The following is a 21878-nucleotide window of genomic DNA, read 5'->3' on the forward strand; positions in this document are numbered from 1 at the left end:
CATTTCAATGTTTTCATGCATTGTTGTTTTCAGCAATGGGCCTGCTGCAATAGAGGAATGCTGTAACTGGTTCCGCAAGAGAGTTGAAGAACTAAACGGTGAAATGTACAGGCAGACAAACTACCATCAAGAGCAGGTTGTAACAATAAGACATCTTCGAAGTCCATGCTTGCATTCATTTGTTCATTATTTGTAGCATCCACTGAACTGTTAAAGCTGTGCTGAAATGACTGCTTTTACTGGCTTCCAGGCGGCCAATTGCATTGTGGCGACCGTGAACTATGAACGACTGGCTGGGAATGGTCCTAAGTTAGGTCCGGTAACCCGAAAGTTTCCTTTAGTTACCAGGTATTATATCTTCTACACTCAAAAGAAAATGTATTTGGTGATAGATAAAAATGGTTGGTGTTTGGTAATATGTCAGAAAGCATAGATTGTAGAACAAGACTCTTGACTTTGAGTGCGTGGCATGTGTATTTTTGTTTAATAAGCCAAGATACGCACACACCCTCACTCAAACATGTGCACAGCCCCTTCTCTCCTCCTTTTGCAGCATTCATGTGTTAAACCTGGATGTCTCCAATTAATCAGTAAGTCTCTGAATACCAGCTGCTGGGGAATGTGAATGGGAGAGTACCAACGTGCTCATGTCCTTGCAGGCTTCCTGTAGGTATCTTGCTAGCCATCATGAAGATAGAATGCTGGACTAGAAGAGCCTTTGGTCTGATCCCGTACCTATGTTGTAAACATAGCTTCCTGTTGCATCCAACTCTGGTAGGCAGGTTAAAAACAAAGTAGGATCATAAGACACAGCTTTTGAAGTCGGTTTAAAATCCTGGCTCGTTCTGAACATGATGGCCGCTGTTTCTTGGTTTAGGTAAGAGGGGGAATTATGCTTCATTGGAGATTTCCTGGTTGAAATGCAGCATGTGACAAACGGAGGAAAGAAAGGACTCACCTAGGTACAGTGGTACCTCAGGTTACATACGCTTCAGGTTACATACTCCGCTAACCCAGAAATAATGCTTCAGCTTAAGAACTTTGCTTCAGCATAAGAACAGAAATTGTGCTCTGGCGGTGCAGCGGCAGTGGAGGTCCCATTAGCTAAAGTGGTGCTTCAGGTTAAGAACTGTTTCAGGTTAAGAACGGACCTCCAGAACGAATTTCTTAACCTGAGGTACCACTGTATTCTGAAAATTTCATTCACCTAGGTATACTGAAAATTTCAGTCAAATTCTGGGGACATCTAAGATATGCTAAATTTGATTGCGTGACTTCACTTGTGCATCTGTTTTTGGATGTTCATGAAGTTTCACTGAAATGGTGAGCGTTCATGTGTGTGGATATACAGTGGTACCTCTGGTTAAGAACTTAATTTATTCCAGAGGTCCATTCTTAACCTGAAACTGTTCTTAACCTGAGGTACCATTTTAGCTAATGGGGCCTCCCGCTGCCGCCATACCGCCGCCACACAATTTCTGTTCTCATCCTGAGGTAAAGTTCTTAACCCGAGGTATTACTTCCGGGTGAGCGGAGTCTGTAACCTGAAGTGTCTGTAACCCGAGGTACCACTGTAATATGCATTGCACACAGTATTCATCAATTAGAGCAGTGAGATTTCGGTCTTTTTTCAGGGGTTGATGGATGTCACATTTGGGGGGCAATCGGCAATCATTTGACCCAAAGCCTCTTAAACGTATTAAAGGCTCGAAGGCCTTTGGAGGTGCGGTTAGAAATTTAAACACGCAAACAGTTCAACTTAAAATATGTCAAGAGACTGAATTAAAAACTTGTGTTTCACTGTTTGGAAAGATTTGTTTTTAAAAGAGTGTTTACAAGTTTTGAAAGCTAGGATTCAACCATCTGCTTGCTTGATATATGTGAAATTGTAGGTGTAATATAATCTTCAGTGAGATTGCTGATATTCATTAAGTAGTGGATTACTATGTGTGGGATTTGGGCCTCACGGGATAACAGTTTGCTAGAAGAGACAAAAAGCTCAACTCCAGACAAAAGTGCCCAGTATTAATCTGGTTGTGGCGCAAACGGTTTACAATATTGTAGGGACGTCCATTATTAAAAATACTTTTTTTCTTTCTTTCTGGTACGACACATTTCAGTTGTCATTACCATATATACAATCTGATACTCTAAAACGGATGGGGAACCTGTGGCTCTCTAGATGTGGTAGGGCTGCAGCTTCCATCAGGCCTAGCCAGCATAGGCAGTAGGCAGGGATGATGTAGCCCTCAAACATCTGGAGGGCCATGGGTTCACTACCCTGGCTCTAAAAAGTACTTTCTGTACTTTACAGCTACTTTACATACCCATTTAAAGAGCTAACCCTGGAAGAAGAGGAACGCATGTTGCATCAACCTGACAAAGCAAGTTATTTTATGGCCCACAACGGTTGGGTGATGGGAGATGACCCTTTAAGAAATTTTGCTGAACCAGGTGGGTGATTCTGAAAGTTATATACAGTGGTACCTCACAAGACGAATGCCTCGCTAGACGAAAGGCATTCGTTAACGAAAGGGTGACTCGCAAGACAAATTTCCCTATGGCCATGACTCACAAAACGAAAACGTTTTGCGATTTATTTATTTATTTATTCAACAAACCGCACTTCCTCCAACCGTGCTTCACAAGACGAAATTTCTGCTATACGACAGCACTCATGGAACGTCTTGCAAGGAACCACTGTATAACTTTTTTTTTTAATGCCTTTTGCTAGCGCAGGTGAACAGGGATGTTGTGCCCTTTCTCAGTTACACTGCAACTTCTTATTACAGTACCTTGAGTAGTCTCCTAGACGCCTTTCAATAAGACATTGCCTTCCTAAGAACTGTCTGCATTTCGGGAATTTCTTTGCCCAAGGATCAATTCACCCCTGTCCCCCTAGCATTGCAAGCTGTAGGTGAGGCTGCCATTGCAGAGACTTTGGGGTGATGAAGCACAATTGGGAACCAGTGCAAGTATGTTTTAAGATCATCTTGTCAGTAAGTGCATAGGGAAAAGTAAGTCCCCTAAATTGTAATAAATAAACTAACACATGTTAGCTTTGGAATTTCTGATCACTTAGAGTCGTTGCAAAGTAGGGCTTAGATTTGAACTGATATTATTTTTGTACTGTTGTTGTTCTAAAACTGATTGTATGTGCATGGGTGTAGCCAGGATTTTTGCTGCATGGAAGGCTTCGGGGGGGGGGCAGAACTTCAGATTTGTATTGATTTGTATTTATTTAGGGGAGGACCTGCCCCCCTCCTTGGCTATGCCCATGTGTGTATGTATTGCATATATAAAAACAATTTTAACAGTTGTAAATTTGTTTATTGTAAATTGCTTCAGGGTGCCTCATGGGAAGAGGTTCATAAATGAAATAATAGACAAACAAATAAAACTTTCCATTCTGAGTTTTGATGTTACACAGATCACTTCCACATGTTTTTTCTAGTTTGGTGTAAGTTGAAATGGCCTTTGTTTCTATCGCTGGTAAGAATGGTGAGAACCACAACTACAACATCATGGCGTAAATTAGTATCTCGCCCCCTTTTTACAGGTTCCCATGTTTACTTGAGAAGAGAACTCATTTGCTGGGGTGACAGTGTCAAGCTACGTTATGGGAACAAACCCGAAGACTGCCCATATCTCTGGGCTCACATGAAAAAATACACCGAGTTGACTGCCAAATATTTCCACGGAGTGCGGCTTGACAACTGTCACTCAACGCCTCTCAACGTAGCTGAGGTATAGGAAAATTTAAGCGTCTCCATTGCAAATGTGTACACAAACACACAAGAGAGAGAAAAACTTTGGAACCGTTTTAAAACTTAGGTCTGTTCCAGCTGATGCTCGTCACAATTTTTTCATCTTGTTTCATTTTTCTGACTCCTCGGCTGCATGTGCTTTCTAGATCCTGGGTTCTTCTGGTCAGGTTAGCAGCAGACAAGCTGCTGTTTTTTTCCAGCACAGTCCTGAGCATCTTTCTCAGATGTAAACCCCCAACGTGCTCAGTGAGGCTTGCAACTGAGCAAGAGTGCAAAAGATAGCAGCCTAACAGTGCAACCCTGTGCATGTCTGCTCGGAAGTGAAGTCCAGTTGTGTTCAGTGGGCCATACTCCTGGGTCTGTAGGACTGCAGCCAGAGTTGTGGGTTTTGTGGTGCAGCAGTTGGGAGTGTCAGACTTGTGCAGGAACAACCTGCTCAGCTGAAATCCCTGCTCAGCTGTGAAGCTTGCTGGATGATTTTCAGTTAGGTCACATTGGAAGGATGGAGCTATTTCCCAGGATTTCTGTGAGGTGACTTAACTTGAATAACTACACACACAGATAGATAGATAGATAGATTGATAGATTGATAGATAGATGATAGATAAGGGACAGGACTCTGAAGGTTGGAAGTAGTTAACTTTGTAAACCAATGAGTTCTTCAATAAATCAACTTGGAAAACACAGAAAAATAGGAGTGAGAATAGGGACTGCTTATCTACACCATGTTGCAATATATGTTGTAGGTTTTTCTCATCCATGTGCTGTTTCATTTTCTATTCACTGGTTAAGATGAAAACATTGCTCAGAATTTATATACAACTTTTTGAGGTCCAGTTACAAAGCTAGCCTTGTAAGTGCCGCTGAAAGCAGTTAGACTTGATGTCTGTTGTGATTAATTTGTCTATTGCCAAAAATGGACCTACTCACAAAGAAAATGGGCCTATCACAAAGAAAAGGCAGAAACATGTGAGATAAATTAGAGAGACACAAATTTTCAATATGTAGGCTGAGCGCATATTTAAGTTTTTAATTTGACGTATTTGAGCTTTATTCTTCCTTCTAGGAATGAATAAATTCCCCCTCCCCCCCCCCAAAAAAAGTCAAGAGTGATAATTTTTTTTATAATCTTTGCAAAAGTTTATCCTGTTACGGGATCCACAGCTGCATTTCTGCACAGTTATTATGGAACGGATCCAGCCAAGCCGGAGGACATCTTAAAGTCACAAAACTATTTCAGTTGAAGAGTTAAAAATTGGCAGAATCATGCCCATTCCTTGCACTCCCCCCCCCCCACATTCTCATCTCTTCAGCTGGTTTTAAGAACTGTGCTGTAATTGGGTAGCATTTGTGCCATATGCTATTGGAAAGCACATGTTGTAAGGAAGCTGATTTTTTAATATATAAATAAATGTATTATATGATCTGTAGGAGATGCTGGCAGCAGCCAGGTCAGTCAGACCTAATCTTTACGTGATAGCAGAACTCTTCACGGGAAGTGAGGTCATTGACAATGTCTTTGTCAACCGCCTTGGGATTACCAGTCTGATTAGAGGTACCAAAACCATGCTTGAAAGGTTTGTTGCAGGATTGCTGTGTTTTGTATACATATATGAAAGTCAAAAATCTCTTTACGTGGAACTAACTTTGTGTTCTTATTTGCATTTATTCTTGTGTCCTTTTGCCAATTCAATGCCTTTCCCTCTTCTTTGCCGCCTGTCGTGTGGGTTTTGCCCTCTTTCCCGAATCCTTGGTTTGCGCAAACTTTTCATGCATCTCTCATAACTCAATGTCTTTGTTTCTTTAATCTTGGGCTTTTCGTTTTTGTCTCTTTGCTGTGCGGCATTTTCCCTGTTGCCCAAATCCATGCCTAGCCTTGCATCCTTTCTTTTCTCCTGTTCTGCCTTTCCCCCCTGTCTGTCGCTTCCTTGGCTGTGCTTTTCGCAGTACATGATGGACACGGCTAGAAAATTGCGGCCCAACTTGTATGTAGTGGCTGAACTGTTCACGGGAAGCGAGGAGCTGGACAATATCTTTGTGAATAAGCTGGGCATTAGCTCTCTGATAAGAGGTAGGCTTGCTTCGAATTGCTCTTCCTTTTTCTTAACCCTGAAATTCAGGCATGATACGCTGCGAGTGAAGGAAGCGGACGTGCAAAACACTGACTCTGCATCAGTTTATTATAAACACATGACATTGCATTCAGCGATATGGCTTCTTTGCACGATAATTGTAGCATTGTGATTGTTAGGAAAGGGTATCTTGTGTATGGAAATAGCTGTGATGGCCACCTCTTCATACATCTCCGTATGAACTGCTGCCTGGAGAACCCATTTCTCATCTTCAGCCTGTGTAGACATAACATCGCTTGTCTCTTAACCATGGTTAAGGGATCAGGGATGAGTCATGTGGAATGCCTTCCCATCAGATGTCAAGGAAATAAACAACTATCTGACTTTTAGAAGACATCTGAAAGCAGCCCTGTTTAGGGAAGTTTTTAATGTTTGAAGTTTTATTCTGTTTTTAGTCTTTTATTGAAAGCCACCCAGAGTGGCTGGGGAAGAAATAAATTGTTGTTGTTGTTGTTGTTGTTGTTGTTATTAATGTACTTTATCCTATCTGGAGTATGAATGTGCTCTGCCCTTTCCCTACCAGCCCTAACCATGGTTTATGGTTGCAATGCAACTTACCTTAATCACAACTAATGCTGACCATTTTCCTTTTTAACTAGGGCTTACTAACCAGGGCTTGACAACAGCAAGCCCTGGTTAAGAAGAAGCCTGGCGAAGTTTACATAACACATCGTTAAAAGATCTGAGGTTTTTCTTACAATCTAGTGGTATATCAGTTTTCTGAAATAAAATGAATATAGATATAAGAGTGGGTGAACCAGGAGATGGTGAGAAGATAGCGTGTGATTCTGTGGTGTATCACCATGGTTAAGGGACTGTCTTACGTTGTGTTCAGTATATGTTTTAGAGTTCAGCATAAAACTTTATTTTTAATTGTTCCTTCTTAGCGCACTGTGAGACTCTAGACCCGTTCAGATTGTGCTTTTCTCATCCAGATACAAGGACAAGGAAGCCTTAGGTTAATGTAGACCCCATCCAATTCCACCATCCATTCCATGCAAGAAAGAGAGAAATGCCCAGACTGTTCATATGTGGAATTTTCCTGTCCTGGCACAACCCATTTTGCCTTCCAATCCAGGGATAGGATTGTGGGGTCACTAAATAGGCATACATCTATTAACTGGCTTGAATGTTGGGTTCTACATGTCGTAAAGAGATTGGACAAGGAGGGCAGCTGTCTCCCACTCATCATACCATATTGAATCTAGCTTCTCTTAAAAGTGTTTTTGGAATATTGACCGTCCTAGCTGTAAGTAGCTGGAGTGATTATTAAAGCATTCTCTATAAAGTCTCAGTCTTACCAGGTGTGCAATGGATGATTCTTCGTATCGATGCTCACGTAAGGGGTTTTTCTCGTTCTCTAGAGGCAATGAGTGCTTATAACAGTCATGAAGAGGGGAGGTTAGTTTATCGCTTTGGAGGAGAGCCAGTTGGGTCTTTCGTTCAGCCACGCCTGAGGCCCTTAATGCCTGCTATTGCACATGCGTTGTTCATGGACATAACACATGATAATGAATGTCCAATTCAGGTAAGAAACAGCTGCCTTGATTGCTCAAGTACTGTTTTAACGGTTTATTAAAGCTCTATAGACACTATAAATGACTTTATTAATTCATGAGAGGTAATTAATACTACTTTAAGGTTTATGGGGTTTAAGTGTTCTTAATGTTTTAGGCACAGATATATAGGTTGTGTGTGTGTGTGTTTGTGTGTGTATACACACACACACAGTGGTACCTTGGTTTTCTAGCGTCTCCGTTGACGAACATTTCGGTTTTCTAACACCGTAAACCTGGAAGTAAATGCTTCGGTTTTTGAACATGCCTCAGAAGTTGAATGTGTCACGCAGCTTCCGTATCAAGGCTTCCGTACTGAATTTCCGGTTTCCGAACGTTTCGGAACTTGAATGGTCTCCCGGAATGGATTACGGTCGAAAACCGAGGTACCATTTTGTGTGTGTGTGTTACGCAATCAAAACCTCAAAGACATAAAAAATACTATTGCAGACATTTAAAATGTTAAATGCAGTAGGAGAAGTTATTTGATACCTAATGTTGAACTAGGTATTCAAAGTAAGTCAAATTGAATCCTCTGCACACAATCTCGACAAATTCTGCAGAGCCACAATGTGACACTTAGGGTGCCCTGGGTTGCATTCAGTTTTATGGAAATAAAAGTTGAGCCGTGTAGGTATGACTCCCTCTCTACCTCCCCTCTCACTGTAGCCCCATGCTGCCCCCAAAGTCTCTTTTAAGGGTGAGGGAGGGGGTCCTCAGGAAAGGTCTGGGACATAGCATATGAGCTGCAGTGGGGGAGGGGGAATTGCTGGAATTCGGAGACACTGAGCGAATGATGTCTTCCCACTTGCGTGCAAGGTGCCTTTGGAGTGAAACTCAGGTTTTTCTGTTAAAGAAACCAAAGCACTAGTCTTCTGGGCTTGACTTAATTCATACACACCCTTCTTGTTGTTAGCATCGGTCGGCATATGATGCCCTTCCCAGCTCGACCATCGTCTCCATGGCCTGCTGTGCCTCAGGCAGCACTAGAGGATATGATGAACTAGTACCACATCAGGTATGCGTGTTAGCAGTAGGTTCCTCTTTCGTATCATTGGGGTTATTCTGGCATGTTTTTTCCATCCATTATACCTGAAAGAGCATCTCCACCCCCATCATTCAGCCTGGACACTGAGGTCCAGCGCTGAGGGCCTTCTGGCAGCTCCCACACTGTGAGAAGTGAGAGGGCCTTCTCAGTAGTGGCGCCCGCCCTGTGGAACGCCCTCCCATCAAGGAAATATCTGACTTTTAGAAGACATCTGAAGACACCTGTTTAGAGAGGTTTTTAATGTTTGATGTTTTATTGTGTTTTTAATATTCTGTTGGGAGCCACCCACAGTGGCTGGGGAGGGCTGGTCAGATGGGGGGGTATAAGTATTTATTTATTTATTCATTCATTCATTCAGAGTAGTGACAGGCCCTGCTCACTCAGATCGTATCTTGCCACTCCTTAAAATTTCACCAACTGCCTGTTTTAAAATTTTTACTCGCTTTGATACTTTAAACTCTCCAAATTATAATTGCTATTCATGTGTTCTGGTTCTTCTGAGTGTATTTGTTAGTTAATTTTTGTAAACCACCTTGAAATATTTAATCGGCGGTACAGCAGATGTTTTAAATAAAGTGTGGCTACAGTATTTGGAACACTGTGCTTCAGAGCCTCTTAAGAAGAAGTCAAAAGTTTCAACTCCTACTAAATGCACCATGTGTGTAACTTCTGTGAGCATAGGGAGAGAGAAACACTGCAAATGCTATTTTTTAAAAAAACACATTTATTCACAGATTTCTGTAGTCACCGAAGAGCGATTTTATCCAAAGTGGAATCCAGCAGCGACACTTTCCACACCTGGTGAAGTAAATCTCAAAACTGGAATTATAGCAGGAAGGCTGGCTATCAACAGATTGCACCAAGAGCTAGGAGCCAGAGATTTTAACCAGGTAAATGCTGGGCCAGATCCACAGGACATTTGTCAGGGGTGCTGAAGGGAACAAGAGAATGAGGCAGGGCTTAGGAAAATAAAGAAGTCTCAACAAGCTGCTTGACCACAAAGGCACCACAATGTCGTCTTCCGCTCCCTTTTCTTAATCAGGATCGGTACAGATCCTGGTTAAAGGAAACAGATGCCATACAGTGGTACCTACATTGAAACACCTACATTAGCTCCCAGTATGTTTCCGGGCACAATTCAAAGTCCTAAACGGCCTCGGCCCAGTATACCTGAAGGAACATGTCCATCCCCATTGTTCAACCCGGACACTGAGGTCCAGTACTGAGGGCCTTCTGGTGGTTCCCTCCCTGTGAGAAGTGAGGTTACAGGGAACCAGGCAGAGGGCCTTCTCGGTAGTGGCACCCACCCTGTGGAGCACCCTCCCATCAGATGTCAAAGAGAAAAACAACTACCAGACTTTTAGAAGACACCTGAAGGCAGCCATGTTTAGGAAAGCTTTTAATGTTTGTTGGACTACTGTATTTTAATATTTTGTTGGAAGCTGCCCAGAGTAGCTAGGGAAACCCAGCCAGATGGGCAGGGTATAAATAAATTATTATTATTATTATTATTATTATTATTATTATTATTATTACTACTACTACTACCTAGGTTTAAGAACAGTTCTGTTTATGAACTATTCGGTTTACGAACTCCGCAAAACCGGAAGTAGTGTCCCGGTTTGTGAACTTTACCTCGGTCTAAGAATGGAATCTGAATGGTGGAAGGGCACCAGCAGTGGGAGGCCTCATTAGAGAAAGCACGCATCGGTGTAAGAAGGGTTTTGGTTTAAGAACAGACTTCCAGAACGGATTAAGTTCGTAAACCGAGGTGCCACTGCATTTATATATAACGTGTATGCATGTGCACACACACAAATCTTCAGCCCACTTCTGGTTCTTGGCCCGCTTGCATGAGACATCTGAGCAAGCAACTTTGGAGTACTCCCTCTTTATCTTATCTTTCAATGCGAGTGGCGTTGTGGTCTAAACCCCTGAGCCTCTTGGGCTTGCCGATCAGAAGGTCGGCAGTTCGAATCCCTGTGACGGGGTGAGCTCCCCTTGCTCTGTCCCAGCTCCTGCCAACCTAGCAGTTCGAAAGCACGCCAGTGCAAGTAGATAAATAGGTACCGCTGCGGCAGGAAGGTAAACGGCGTTTCTGTGTGCTCTGGTTTTTGTCATGGTGTTCCATTGTGCCAGAAGCAGTTTAGTCATGCTGGCCACATGACATGAAAAGCTGTCTGTGGGCAAACGCCGGCTCTCTTGGCCTGAAAAGCGAGATAAGCGCTGCAACCCCACAGTGGCCATTGACTGGACTGTCATGGGGTCCTTTACCTTTACCTTTTACTCCCTCTGTTTGTACTCCACTTTGTACTTTAGAGTACTCCCCCCTCTACTACCCCTTATCCAGGGCCTCCAAAATCCCTGAAGCCTGCCTTAACATGCCCTGGCCAAGAATTTTGACGGTGATTATTAAATCTAAATTATACTGTACTATAATCTGAATAATAAGAATCTCTATCCACTTTTCCCTCCCACCCCCTAAAAAAAATGCCCTTTTCAGGTATATGTGGATCAAGTTGATGAGGATATTGTGGCTGTGACGAGGCATTGTCCTAACACGCACCAGTCTGTTGTCGCTGTTTCCCGAACAGCTTTCAGAGATCCCAAAACGTCCTCCTACAGCCAAGAAGTTCCCCAGATGTGTATTCCAGGTAAGGTTACCCCTTTGCGCGGGTGGCGCTGTCATCTAAACCACTGAGTCTCTTGGGCTTGCCGATCAGAAGGTTGGTGGTTCGAATCCCCGCGACGGGGTGAGCTCCCGTTGCTCAGTCCCAGCTCCTGCCAACCTAGCAGTTTGAAAGCATGCCAGTGCAAGTAGATAAATAGGTACCGCTGCAGCAGGAAGGTAAATGGTGTTTCCGCGCACTCTGGTTTCCATCATGGTGTTCCATTGTGCCAGAAGCAGTTTAGTCATGTTGGCCACATGACCCGGAAAGCTGTCTGTGAACAAACGCCAGCTCCCTCGGCCTGAAAGCGAGATGAGTGCCGCAACCCTATAGTCACCTGTGACTGGACTTAACCATCCGGGGGTCCTTTACCTTTTACCTCTTTCCTACCTATCTGCCTCAGAATTTGAATGCAAAGTGTCCAATTATTTACCCATTTTATCTTCACAACAACCTGAGAGATAGCAACTGTTATGAGAGTTTTGTGGTTGAGCAAGGAGTAGAGTCTGGGTTTTCCCAGTCTGAACATCTAAACACAACATCATGCAAACTCTGAATTAAACAACGTCAGAGACAAAGATTGGTGCTGGGGGGAGCGTGTGTTTCACCTTTCTGTGCACCTTTCCACTTAGTCTGGGGCAACCCAGTCAGAGGGGCAGGGAATAAGTAATAAATTAATACATCTATTATTGTTGTCTTGTATGTTGAGTACCATCCCACACCATGATTACACAATTCAAGGTATGCCTGCTCAGAGCTATGCACTATTGAACTGAGTGGGCCTTATTCCCAGGTAAGTCGGTGCAGGATTTCAACAGAAGCCAAAAAGTGCTGACTTAGGGACAGGACTGAAGCATGAGCACCCCCAATGCTGATAGCTGGGCGACGTGATCTTAGTTATCATCATCCCTGACCACTGGTCCTGCTTAGTTACGGATGATGGAAGTTGTAGTCCAGAAACAGCTGGAGACCCAAGTTGGGGAAACCCTGAGCTAAATCGAGCCAGTAGTCTGACTCTGTATAAGGTAGCTTCCTATGTTCCTACTTATATATATAGAAAATTGCTAGCCATGGTATTGAGAGTTGTCTGGGGTTCCCCCACCCCCTTTCCACAGGCAAAATTGAAGAGGTGGTTCTCGAGGCAAGGACCATCGAGAGAAGCACTGCCCCTTATAAAAAAGACGAGCACTTCATCAATGGATTGCCCGATTATACAGTTGAACTCCGGGAACACATCCAGGTAAAAGCTGTGTCTCTTCCTCTCGTTTGATTAGCCTGAACATTTGACTCCTGAGATTAAAGTGGTTTGCTGAATTCACCTGATTTCCTTCTCTTGGCAGCTCAAGGAAAGTAAAATAATAAAGCAAGCTTCAATCGCTACAAAAGGCCCTAATGAATTCGTCCAAGAGATAGAATTCGAAAAGCTGACACCGGGAAGTGTGATCATATTTAGGTAAAATGTCATTACTTTGGCTGGTGTAGAAAATGGCAGACAGAGCGGTGGTTAGTAGAGCGATCCAAAGTCCGTCCACGTAGCCCCTACCGGCACAGAGCTCCCTCCCCTCTCTGCCTTCCAAAGTGGGGCAACAAGCCTCCAAAGTGCATATTCTGGCAGAGGGGAAGGGGCTAAACTGGCTCCACTGGGCATCATTTTAAGTACCGTATTTTTCCGTGTATAAGACGGTGCTTTTTGCTAAAAGAAATTAGGCAAAAATTGGGTGTCGTCTTATATAGTGATTGCAGGGGGGGCGTGTGATTAATGGCAGCAGCAAGCAGGAGATTGGCAGTGGTGATTGGGCGGGTGATTGGTGGCTGTGGCAAAGCCTGCTGGCGACTGGCTGTGGCAATTGGGCAGGCGATTGGCGGCTGTGACAAGTGGGTGGGTGGGCTGTTGGTGGCAGCGAGCGGGCAGACAATTGGCGGCTGCGGCAGGGTGTGCGATTAGCAGTGGCTGTGGCAAGCAATAGGCAGTGGAGGGCAGGCAGGTGAGCGATTGGCAGAAGTGACCTCTCCCACTTCCCAAAAAAGCTAAACAACTTAATTTCTTAATTTGGGGTTTAAAACAATAGGGGTTGTCTTATACATGGGGGTGGCGTCTTATACACTGAAAAATACGGTAATTGTGTCCAATTCTGCTAGCTCTACATTAGCCCGCCTCCCCATCCACCTCCCTTGGCCGGCTTGCTCAGCAAGGCTGCAGATGGGATGGTGACCTTGAAACTTCATTAAGCCCCAGCAGGCAGCCAGGTTTCACCCTTTGCCTCTTCTCCCTCCCCCCCCACCCGGATTGACATTTTGTTTTGGTCTCATGCCAATCTTTGCAGAGTAAGCCTTGACCCGAAAGCACAAGAGGCTGTTGGAGTCCTGCGTAACCACCTGGTTCAGTTCAGCCCTCACTTTAAATCTGGAAGTCTTCCCGACGATTGTTCAGAGCAGATACTCAAGACGCCCTTCTCGACGTAAGTTCGCCATTCGATTGAAACCTATGGGGAACAATGCAGAGGCGATGTAAGAGGTTCACTTCCGCAGCCTCCTCTCCAAAAGCAACCTGTAGCCAAATTAGCCCTGAAGATTTAATACCACAATAGCCTCTTTGGTAGTGTGCAAGTTGTCTGTTTTTGTTGTGAGTGGTTTGCCACTTTCGAAACAGAGAAGCGACTTAAGATGCAATCCTAGGCATGTCTACTCAAAAGTAGGTCCCACTGAGATTTTGCAGCCTTGCACTTAAGGCCATGTACCCTTTCATATTTTATTTTATTCTATTCTTTTCTAAACCAAAAATAAATTTTAACAAAAGTTTTTTGTGTTTTTTTTTTTAACCCAGTCAGTGTATCTCTGTCTCTTTCACAGTATTGCATCGAAATTAACCTTGGCAGACCTGAATCATGTATTATATCGGTGTGATGCTGAGGAGCAAGAGGACGGTGGAGGGTGTTACAACATACCAGACTGGACACCCCTTAAATATGCAGGTCTTCAAGGTAAAAATTGGTTTGAGACAAATTTATTATTAGCTACATTCGTCAAACTTTCACCACCTGTATGCCTTCTCTCTGAAAGTCAAATGCAGGCCAGCCATACTTTGGGCTGAGGGCACTTGAAAAACACTCTCGTCTCAGCTGGTTTGTTTTTAGCAATTCCAAGCAGACAGCAAAATAGGATGTTCCTCAATACCTGGTAGCTAGTAGCTCGTGAACCGTGTTTAGCTTGCCATGCCAGACATTGGTTATCTTCATATGCTGCATACTGAGCATTAGCACTAGATTCCAAGTTTTAAAAGGCAGAGAAATACAAATATATTTTAGCAAGCAGTACAAAGAGAAGGTCAGATAAATGTTGACAGTAAGTTCAATAGGCTCAGTTTCGACTTCCCTTCATACCCTAGTTTATGCTAACCTTGGTTAAGCACCCCACACACCATGACTTGAGCTTCTAGGCATATAGCAAGCAGACCGTACTTCAGAGCAACTTGTCCACTTTTATTTTCTTTCTGTTCAGTACTTGACTTCTCTACGATGTTGCAGCCGCTTGAGGTGAAGCAGTGGCCCTAACTGCACTCATGAGTCCAAACATAAAGCAGGCCACAAGTAGCACAAACTGTGGCTTGCAAACACAACTTCAAATGATAATTTGTTGTCCTTGTTTAGTAACTCTTTACAGACTAGGGTTTTTAAACCTGCATCTCTTTGTACATGGTGCCGAACCATGGTTTGGCTTCTGCTTATTATGCATGAAAGCAGACTCATATCATAGAACGCTTTCAAAGATACTAAAGAGTATGCAAGTTGGTGACCCACTTTATGGTTTTGTTAAACTTACTCGCCTAGGGTGAACAGTTGGGCAGCATCTCACATGGCAAAAGACTGGAATTAGCATGAGCACCAAGGGCAAAGGTTTTTAAAAAGTAATCAGTCTGCACCTTGGTTTGTCTGCAGAATTAAACTCACCTTGATTTGGGTGTCTGGTATTTTCAGTATATTATTTTGCAGCCGTTGCCGCCTTCTAAGACACTCAGCCTACTTTTCGTGATAGTTCCATGACCTGTAATACAGAACCATGTTTCTATGGTCTTTCAGGAATAATGTCCGTGATGGGAGACATACGACCAAAGAACGATTTGGGCCATCCTTTCTGTGGTAACTTGAGAGCTGGGGACTGGATGATTGATTACGTGAGCGATCGGCTAATTGCCCGTTCTGGCGCCTGCTCAGATGTAAGTCAAGCAACGCAAAGAGAGAACATTTCCCGTTCAGATAGGCGTTTATATGTTACATGCTCATTTTCAATAATTTGTTTTAATTCAGTGCAACAATTTGTTTCCCTTGAAATAACAATAGGTTGGAAAGTGGCTGAAAGCAATGTTTCTCTACCTGAAGAGGGTTCCTCGTTATCTCATTCCATGCTACTTCGATGCCATATTAGTTGGCGCATACACGTCGCTGCTTGACTTGGTTTGGAAACAGATGTCTAGGTATGTTTGTCCATACCAGAAAAAAAATGTGAGGGTGCCTTGTTTCATGCAAACACAATTGTATACATTTCTGAAGGTTTCATCTGTTCTCCTAAAGAAGTGAAGAAAGTGCACTATGACCCAAACCATAGCAATCCTGACCAAAGTCAGAAAAAGTTTCCTCTGCCGGTCTTTCCATATCGATGAAAGCAAAACAGCTCATAGTCTGTTTCACATGCTTCTGTCCCTCAAATAACGTCTCATTGCAAATCGCTCGGGTGGCTCAGCCAAGGGCATGAAATGTGTGCCCCCAGTCGTTCTTGGAATCCGATTCATAGCAACACCAGCCAGGATAGCCAATGATCAGGGATGCTGGGAGTTGTAGTCCAGCAACTTCTTGAAAACCACAGTTTTCGCATCCCTGCTTGGATAGTGTAGCATGTGACATATGGTATTTAATTGTGCACATTGGTACACGAGGACTGGGCATGGTGAAGCCTTCTGCGTCCCTGAGATCATGCCCGGTAGAATATCATAGAATCACTGGCATATTTGGGTGGTTGGCAGATATTTGTTAGATCAAAAAAGAAAACTGCAGTCCACCATTCTGGTGCAGATCCAAGCAGTTCTGTCTTTAATAAGAGGACATTTATGCTCATTTCATGAAATGCAACTGAAATGGGGTTAGCTATTTTTGTGTCATGTCAGTTTTGACAAAATAAAAATGAAGGGCAGTTCAAGTTGTATGAGTTGTGGTATTGTCCATATACCTTACCTCATACTCTGAATTTTTCAAATACCTTAAAGCCACAGAGGATCTGGAACGTTCCATAGATCTCAACAACGCATGCGTTTGAAATCAGCGCTGCTGGTTGCATTGATCTTGGAAGACTGAAAAGAGGGGAATGTTTGCAGGCTTGAGAAATAAATAGATTTGCTTTCATTGCAGCTTTGTTCAGTATGGATCGACATTTGCTAAACATCTTTCCTTGGGTTCAGTCCAGATGTGTGGAATAGGGAAGTATCCGTCCTTGCCCCCTCTGTCTCCTGCCATTCAGGATGTTCCTTATAGGCTGAACGACATTACAAAAGAGAGAGAACAGAGCTGTGTTACTTTAGCAGCTGGTAGGTAAAGAAAGAAAGAACATTTTGAATTTGAATGTTTTGAATCCGTTCCGGGTCACCGAATTGGGTGCGCTGGTGCTCTGCAGAAGTTTAGGAAGCCCGGGAGACTTTGCGGAGCAAATATGAGCAGCCTTGCTAAAAACTGTATCGATGGGAAAGGTTGCATGAACCTAGTAACAAATGCTGGATTCAATCTCCAGTGTGTGGCTGTACTTCACCTGTCTCCCACATAGAAGAAGTGGGTAGCACCTGGAGGCCCTGAACAAGTAGACAAGCACTGTTAACTACTGATAAAGGTCCATTTCAGTTGATACACTAACACAGTATTTCTCAAGCTTGGGTCCCCGGCTGTTGTAGTGCAACAACAGCCGGAGACCCAAGCTTGAGAAATACTGCCAACCTAGGAGCAACAGGGGATATTGCATGCTTTTATTTTTGTTGATTGATTAATGGTGGAACAACGGTGATTTAGTCAAGGTGTGTGCGTTGCAATATAGATTTATGTAAGTTACAGGTGGGGAGCTGGGGAGGGATCGACTATAAACAAAAATGAAAACATTTTTGGAGGACCATTAAGTTCTTAAATATATATATTTACTGTTTTAGGCTTACCTCATTTTTCATCTGGCATTTTCCGCTGCTGGGGAAGAGACACATTCATTGCATTGCGAGGTCTGCTGTTAGTTACTGGACGTTACTTGGAAGCGAGGTGAGATCAGGTTCGCATGTCAGTAGTGACTAGCTGACGTAGCTGTTGGTATAAGGTTACTCCAGCGTAGCCAAGAACTCCTTATTTTATTTTATTTTTTTATTCACTCTCAGGAATCAGTTATGTTCTGGTGCTGTGGCTCTTAACATTTTCCTAACTGAAGAAAATATAAACAAACATAATTTAAGATTAAAGAACAGGAGAACATTGTGTATGTATCAGTAGTCAAGGACTGTTAAATAATGGGATCTCTAATGGTCAGGGGTACCTTTACCTTTACCTTTATATTGTCCTAAAGAGCTTAAAGCTCTCAAAAGTAATTTTGTGCCCCTTGTGTTCCAATTATCTTCGTTATTCTAGTCACTGTTTGCGCTATTTATCTAGTTTTTTGGAACCTCTAGGTTGTATGTAAATGTGAATTTGGAAACATGTCCTTTTCTTTTCCCCTCCCTCCCCCAATTTCAGGAACATAATTTTAGCGTTTGCCAGTACGCTGAGACATGGACTCATTCCCAACTTGCTTGGCCAGGGCACTCATGCTAGATTCAATTGCCGTGATGCTGTCTGGTGGTGGCTACAGTGCATACAAGACTACTGTAACTTCGTTCGAAATGGCACTGACATTCTCAAGTGTCCTGTATCCAGAATGTATCCTACAGATGACTCCCCTCCTCTGCCACCGGGTCAAAAGGTAATCTATAATTTGCCCTTCTCTTCAAGTTGTAGCTTAACTCTCTTGCTTGCTTGCTTGTGTGCATGCGTCACAGGCGTGCTAGCTCTGGGGACAAATCTTCCCGTCATGTACCTCTTCCTCGCTCGTGGCACACTATGGCCTTAGACTGATCTGCCAAGGACTGTTCTGCCTCTACTGTTGAAGGCAGGATGTCTCTGGATACCAGTTGCTGGAAATCACAAGTGCGGGAGAGTGCTGTTTCTTGTAGCCTCCACATAGTCATTCTGGTTGGCCACGGTGAGAACAAGATGCTGGACTAAAATGAGCCTTTGATCTGATCCAGCAGAGTTGTTCTTACGTAAACTAATTTTAACTGAACTGTGACTGTCTCCATAGTTAGGGCAAAAAAAACCTTTTTTTAAATATAATTTTGCGATTGCGTAACACAACTTTGGTACTTCTGTTGTGTTATTTCAGAGGACAAAATGCCAAATAAATCTCTTAAGTACCATAAAGTACTGTGGCTTCATTCTGTTTTTAAGGGTGGATCTGCACACAGAGAAATTAAATTGTTATAACGAAAGAAAAAACGCTATGGAAAATCGCAAATATTTTTTATTTTATTTTTGCTCTCCAGCACAATCTGGTGTTGCATGTTTATAACGCATTCAGAACACTGTTTTTTGACTAATGTAGCTGAGTCCTAAGTGTCTGGCTTAACTTTTTTTGCTGTTCCCATTTTTTTTTTCCTTCTTGTATATTTGAACCAACCCACATTCAGGACCAGCCACTGTATGAAGTGATACAAGAAGCCATGCAGAGACATATGCAAGGCATACAGTTCCGCGAAAGGAATGCTGGTCCCCAGATAGATCGGAATATGAGAGATGAAGGTAGACTCTGATCCATCAATTTGTTTTCTGCACCAGTAAAAATAAAACTCTTCCTTTTTAAAACACCTTAAATGTTACTTTTGAAGTGTATTGTATTTGCTTAGATGATCTGTACACACATTACAGGCGCATAAATGTTTAAATGTATCTTTAAGGTCTCTCTTGTTCTTTTTCGTTAAATGTTAATCGTGCTGCACTAGAAATCTTATTTAGTTTTGGCTGGGGTGCTTCTCGGGACCTGTGTAAGATTCCTGTCTCTTTCTCTCTGTGGGTCTTTGCAAAACATCTGGTTTTCACGGTTGGTAGGTTTTAATGTGACCGCGGGTGTGGACATGGAAACTGGCTTTGTCTATGGAGGGAACCGTTTTAATTGTGGCACATGGATGGATAAGATGGGAGAGAGTGACAAAGCTCGCAACAAAGGAATTCCAGCCACTCCGAGGTACAGTATAAAGATTTTACAGCGTTCTCGACATCTTAATGGGTATGGCATAAATACATGGTGCTTGTTTTTAAATCCTCAATAAAAGTGTTACAAACAATATTTCTTTGGACCTGAAAAGTTATGAAGAAATGATGCATATATTTTCAAAACTGTATTTTCAGACCCTATTAGCTGAAATCAAAATGTGTCAAGTGCCCGTTTTGCTCAGTCACACTATGTACAATTTAGCTAGTCGTTCATCCACGGCTTCTGTAAGGGCTTATGCGCGCAGAACTTTGAGTGCAGGATTTGTCCTGCTTCTGGATTCCAACCCAGTATGTTTAAGGAACCATGCTGCTTTTCCTAAACATCAGTTAGTAGCATAGTTATGTCCTTCAACTTAACACATTTTGCCCTGTGCTATTCATTTAGCCTTGTGGGTTAAATAATTATATTTAGGTGTATGTGCAAGCCGTCTCCTGCATTTCAAAGGCTGCATGGTTTGCCCAGCTTTTCCATTTTAATATGCGGACACTTCATGAGGCTGGGTAGGTCAGATCCTAAAGACCCACTTCCAGTTCCCTCCGCGTGTAGGAGATCATCAGCTTTCTGATGTCTGAACCAACCCTGCCATCAGCAACTTCTGCAACAATATTAATCCATGACTGTTCAGATCAGGCCTGCACATTGAAGCGAACCTAGGAAGTTGCCTTATGTCAGGGAACTGTCCCCGGCTCAGCGCAGGGTGGTGCAAGGGCTTTCAGGATGCTACAGAGAGCCTCAGAAACACCTGAGAAGCAGCACTTCCTCTTCCAGTGGGAGCAGCAGCTATGCCTCAAGTGGGAAAGGGGAGGCGGTTCAGGGAACTGGCAGCCAAGGCTCTGGGGATTTTAGAGAGACCTCACACCCCGCTGGCGCAGAGGGAGGCACGCCACTTCCGTACCCCCAATTACGCAGAGGGGTGCCACGTAGGGAAAGAAGGAGGGGATTTCGTATCCCTAGACTCTTATGCTGGGGGAGAAACCGGAAGGGGGCACTCCCGGATTCTGCTGATGGATGAGACAGACGTGATTTGTTAGCTCTGCACTGTAAATAGCTTTGCACAATAAAACCATTAAAAAGAAGCTACGGAGTTCGGCTGGTCACTCATGAGCAATTAACTGAGGACCTTACACCTTAGTCTGCTATAATAAGCCATTGTGGTCGGTCCCTCTGTAGTCTATTATTGTGTATTCTGTATTCTGACTCCCAGTGGCTCTCTGGTGTCACAGGCAGAAGTCTTTGGATCATTTTAACAAAAGATGCAGGGACAACCCGAGACCTTTGAGCATGCAAAGCCTGCAGTCCGGCTTGGCTGGCTGTCCGGCATCCTGAGAGGATTCTGCTTGCTTGTAACCTTTTCCCATCGTAGTGGGAACAGCTGAAATATGCCCAAGCCCATCAGAATTGCAAGTAGGGTTAGGAAAATGTCTGTGTCACAAATTAAGCATTGCTCCACCTTTTCTCCTGGATTTGTGTGTTGAAATCGGTTCCCGCTTTTCCTAGCCCAGTGTTTCCCAAACTTGAGTCTCCAAGTTTGTTTTCAGACTACAGTTCCCATCATCCCTGACCACTGCTCTTGCTAGCTAGGGATGATGGGAGTTGTATTCTGAAAGCAGCCAGAGAGCCGAGTTTGGGAAACCCTGCCCCCTAGCCCTTTGCAGCCAGCCATGCTGCGCAGCTCATCCGCTGGTACAAATTGCTGGGAGGGCGAAGTTCTTGTGTGCTGCTGTTGGGCAGTTCAGAGAGTTGGAAATGAGGTTGGAGAGACAGAAAGCAGAAATGGGAGGTAGAAGAAAGGGGGATCACGTGGAGGTCATGGGTACAGAAGTTTAGAGGCACAAAGAAAGAGTAGCAAGCACTGCGGGGAAGAGTGCATACCATGGGGAAAAACAAGGGGTTAGTAGAGAATTAAGAAAAAGAGATGCCAAGTTAAAATGGTAACAAAAGCATTCGATGCAGCCCCAATTAAAACCTACAAAAGCGGTTCTTGGAATGATCTGAGTTGTATACTATTGGTTTAGACTCGGAATACATACTGATAGAAGGGATCCTTGGGCAGTGTCATTTTATAATCTTGCTTTGTAAATCTTGAAACCTATCTCTCTCTTCTTTTTAGAGATGGTTCTGCTGTGGAGATAGTTGGCTTATGCAAATCAACAGTTCGCTGGTTACTGGAGTTGTCCAAGAATAATATATTTCCTTATTCTGGAGTTACTGTCAGAAGACATGGTGAGTAGTCTCATCTGCAATGTACGACGGGAACGGAGAAAATTCAAACCACTTCACATGCATTATATAGTTGTAGTATTTACAACAACTCTGCAAGGTCATTCAGTATTTTTACTTTAAAATCATAATTATTATTAACTGTGCTGCACCCAAGGATAATG

The 21878-nt window shown here is 43.4% G+C and overlaps 1 protein-coding gene across 3 annotated transcripts in view; it reads left to right on the forward strand.

The window, feature by feature from the left end:
• The window catches only part of AGL (amylo-alpha-1, 6-glucosidase, 4-alpha-glucanotransferase), a 44122-nt gene that overhangs the window by 16149 nt on the left and 6095 nt on the right, over window positions 1-21878 (forward strand). For 2 of the 3 annotated variants that reach the window (XM_033151590.1, XM_033151591.1), the window contains exons 9-29: window positions 34-136; window positions 251-348; window positions 2315-2454; window positions 3560-3747; window positions 5715-5838; window positions 7264-7427; window positions 8372-8473; window positions 9238-9393; window positions 11007-11157; window positions 12288-12412; window positions 12513-12625; window positions 13497-13631; window positions 14023-14153; window positions 15249-15385; window positions 15510-15643; window positions 16572-16747; window positions 17354-17456; window positions 17922-18147; window positions 18911-19022; window positions 19329-19464; window positions 21605-21717. In XM_033151590.1, coding sequence (XP_033007481.1) covers window positions 34-136; window positions 251-348; window positions 2315-2454; window positions 3560-3747; window positions 5715-5838; window positions 7264-7427; window positions 8372-8473; window positions 9238-9393; window positions 11007-11157; window positions 12288-12412; window positions 12513-12625; window positions 13497-13631; window positions 14023-14153; window positions 15249-15385; window positions 15510-15643; window positions 16572-16747; window positions 17354-17456; window positions 17922-18147; window positions 18911-19022; window positions 19329-19464; window positions 21605-21717 — 2867 coding nt within the window. Of the gene's footprint in view, window positions 1-33; window positions 137-250; window positions 349-2314; window positions 2455-3559; window positions 3748-5198; window positions 5323-5714; window positions 5839-7263; window positions 7428-8371; window positions 8474-9237; window positions 9394-11006; window positions 11158-12287; window positions 12413-12512; window positions 12626-13496; window positions 13632-14022; window positions 14154-15248; window positions 15386-15509; window positions 15644-16571; window positions 16748-17353; window positions 17457-17921; window positions 18148-18910; window positions 19023-19328; window positions 19465-21604; window positions 21718-21878 lie in introns of all 3 variants that reach the window. The other variant, XM_033151592.1, reaches the window with a different exon arrangement.

Source organism: Lacerta agilis, chromosome 6, assembly GCF_009819535.1.
Source record: "Lacerta agilis isolate rLacAgi1 chromosome 6, rLacAgi1.pri, whole genome shotgun sequence".
In the NCBI taxonomy this organism is placed as follows: Eukaryota; Metazoa; Chordata; class Lepidosauria; order Squamata; family Lacertidae; genus Lacerta; species Lacerta agilis.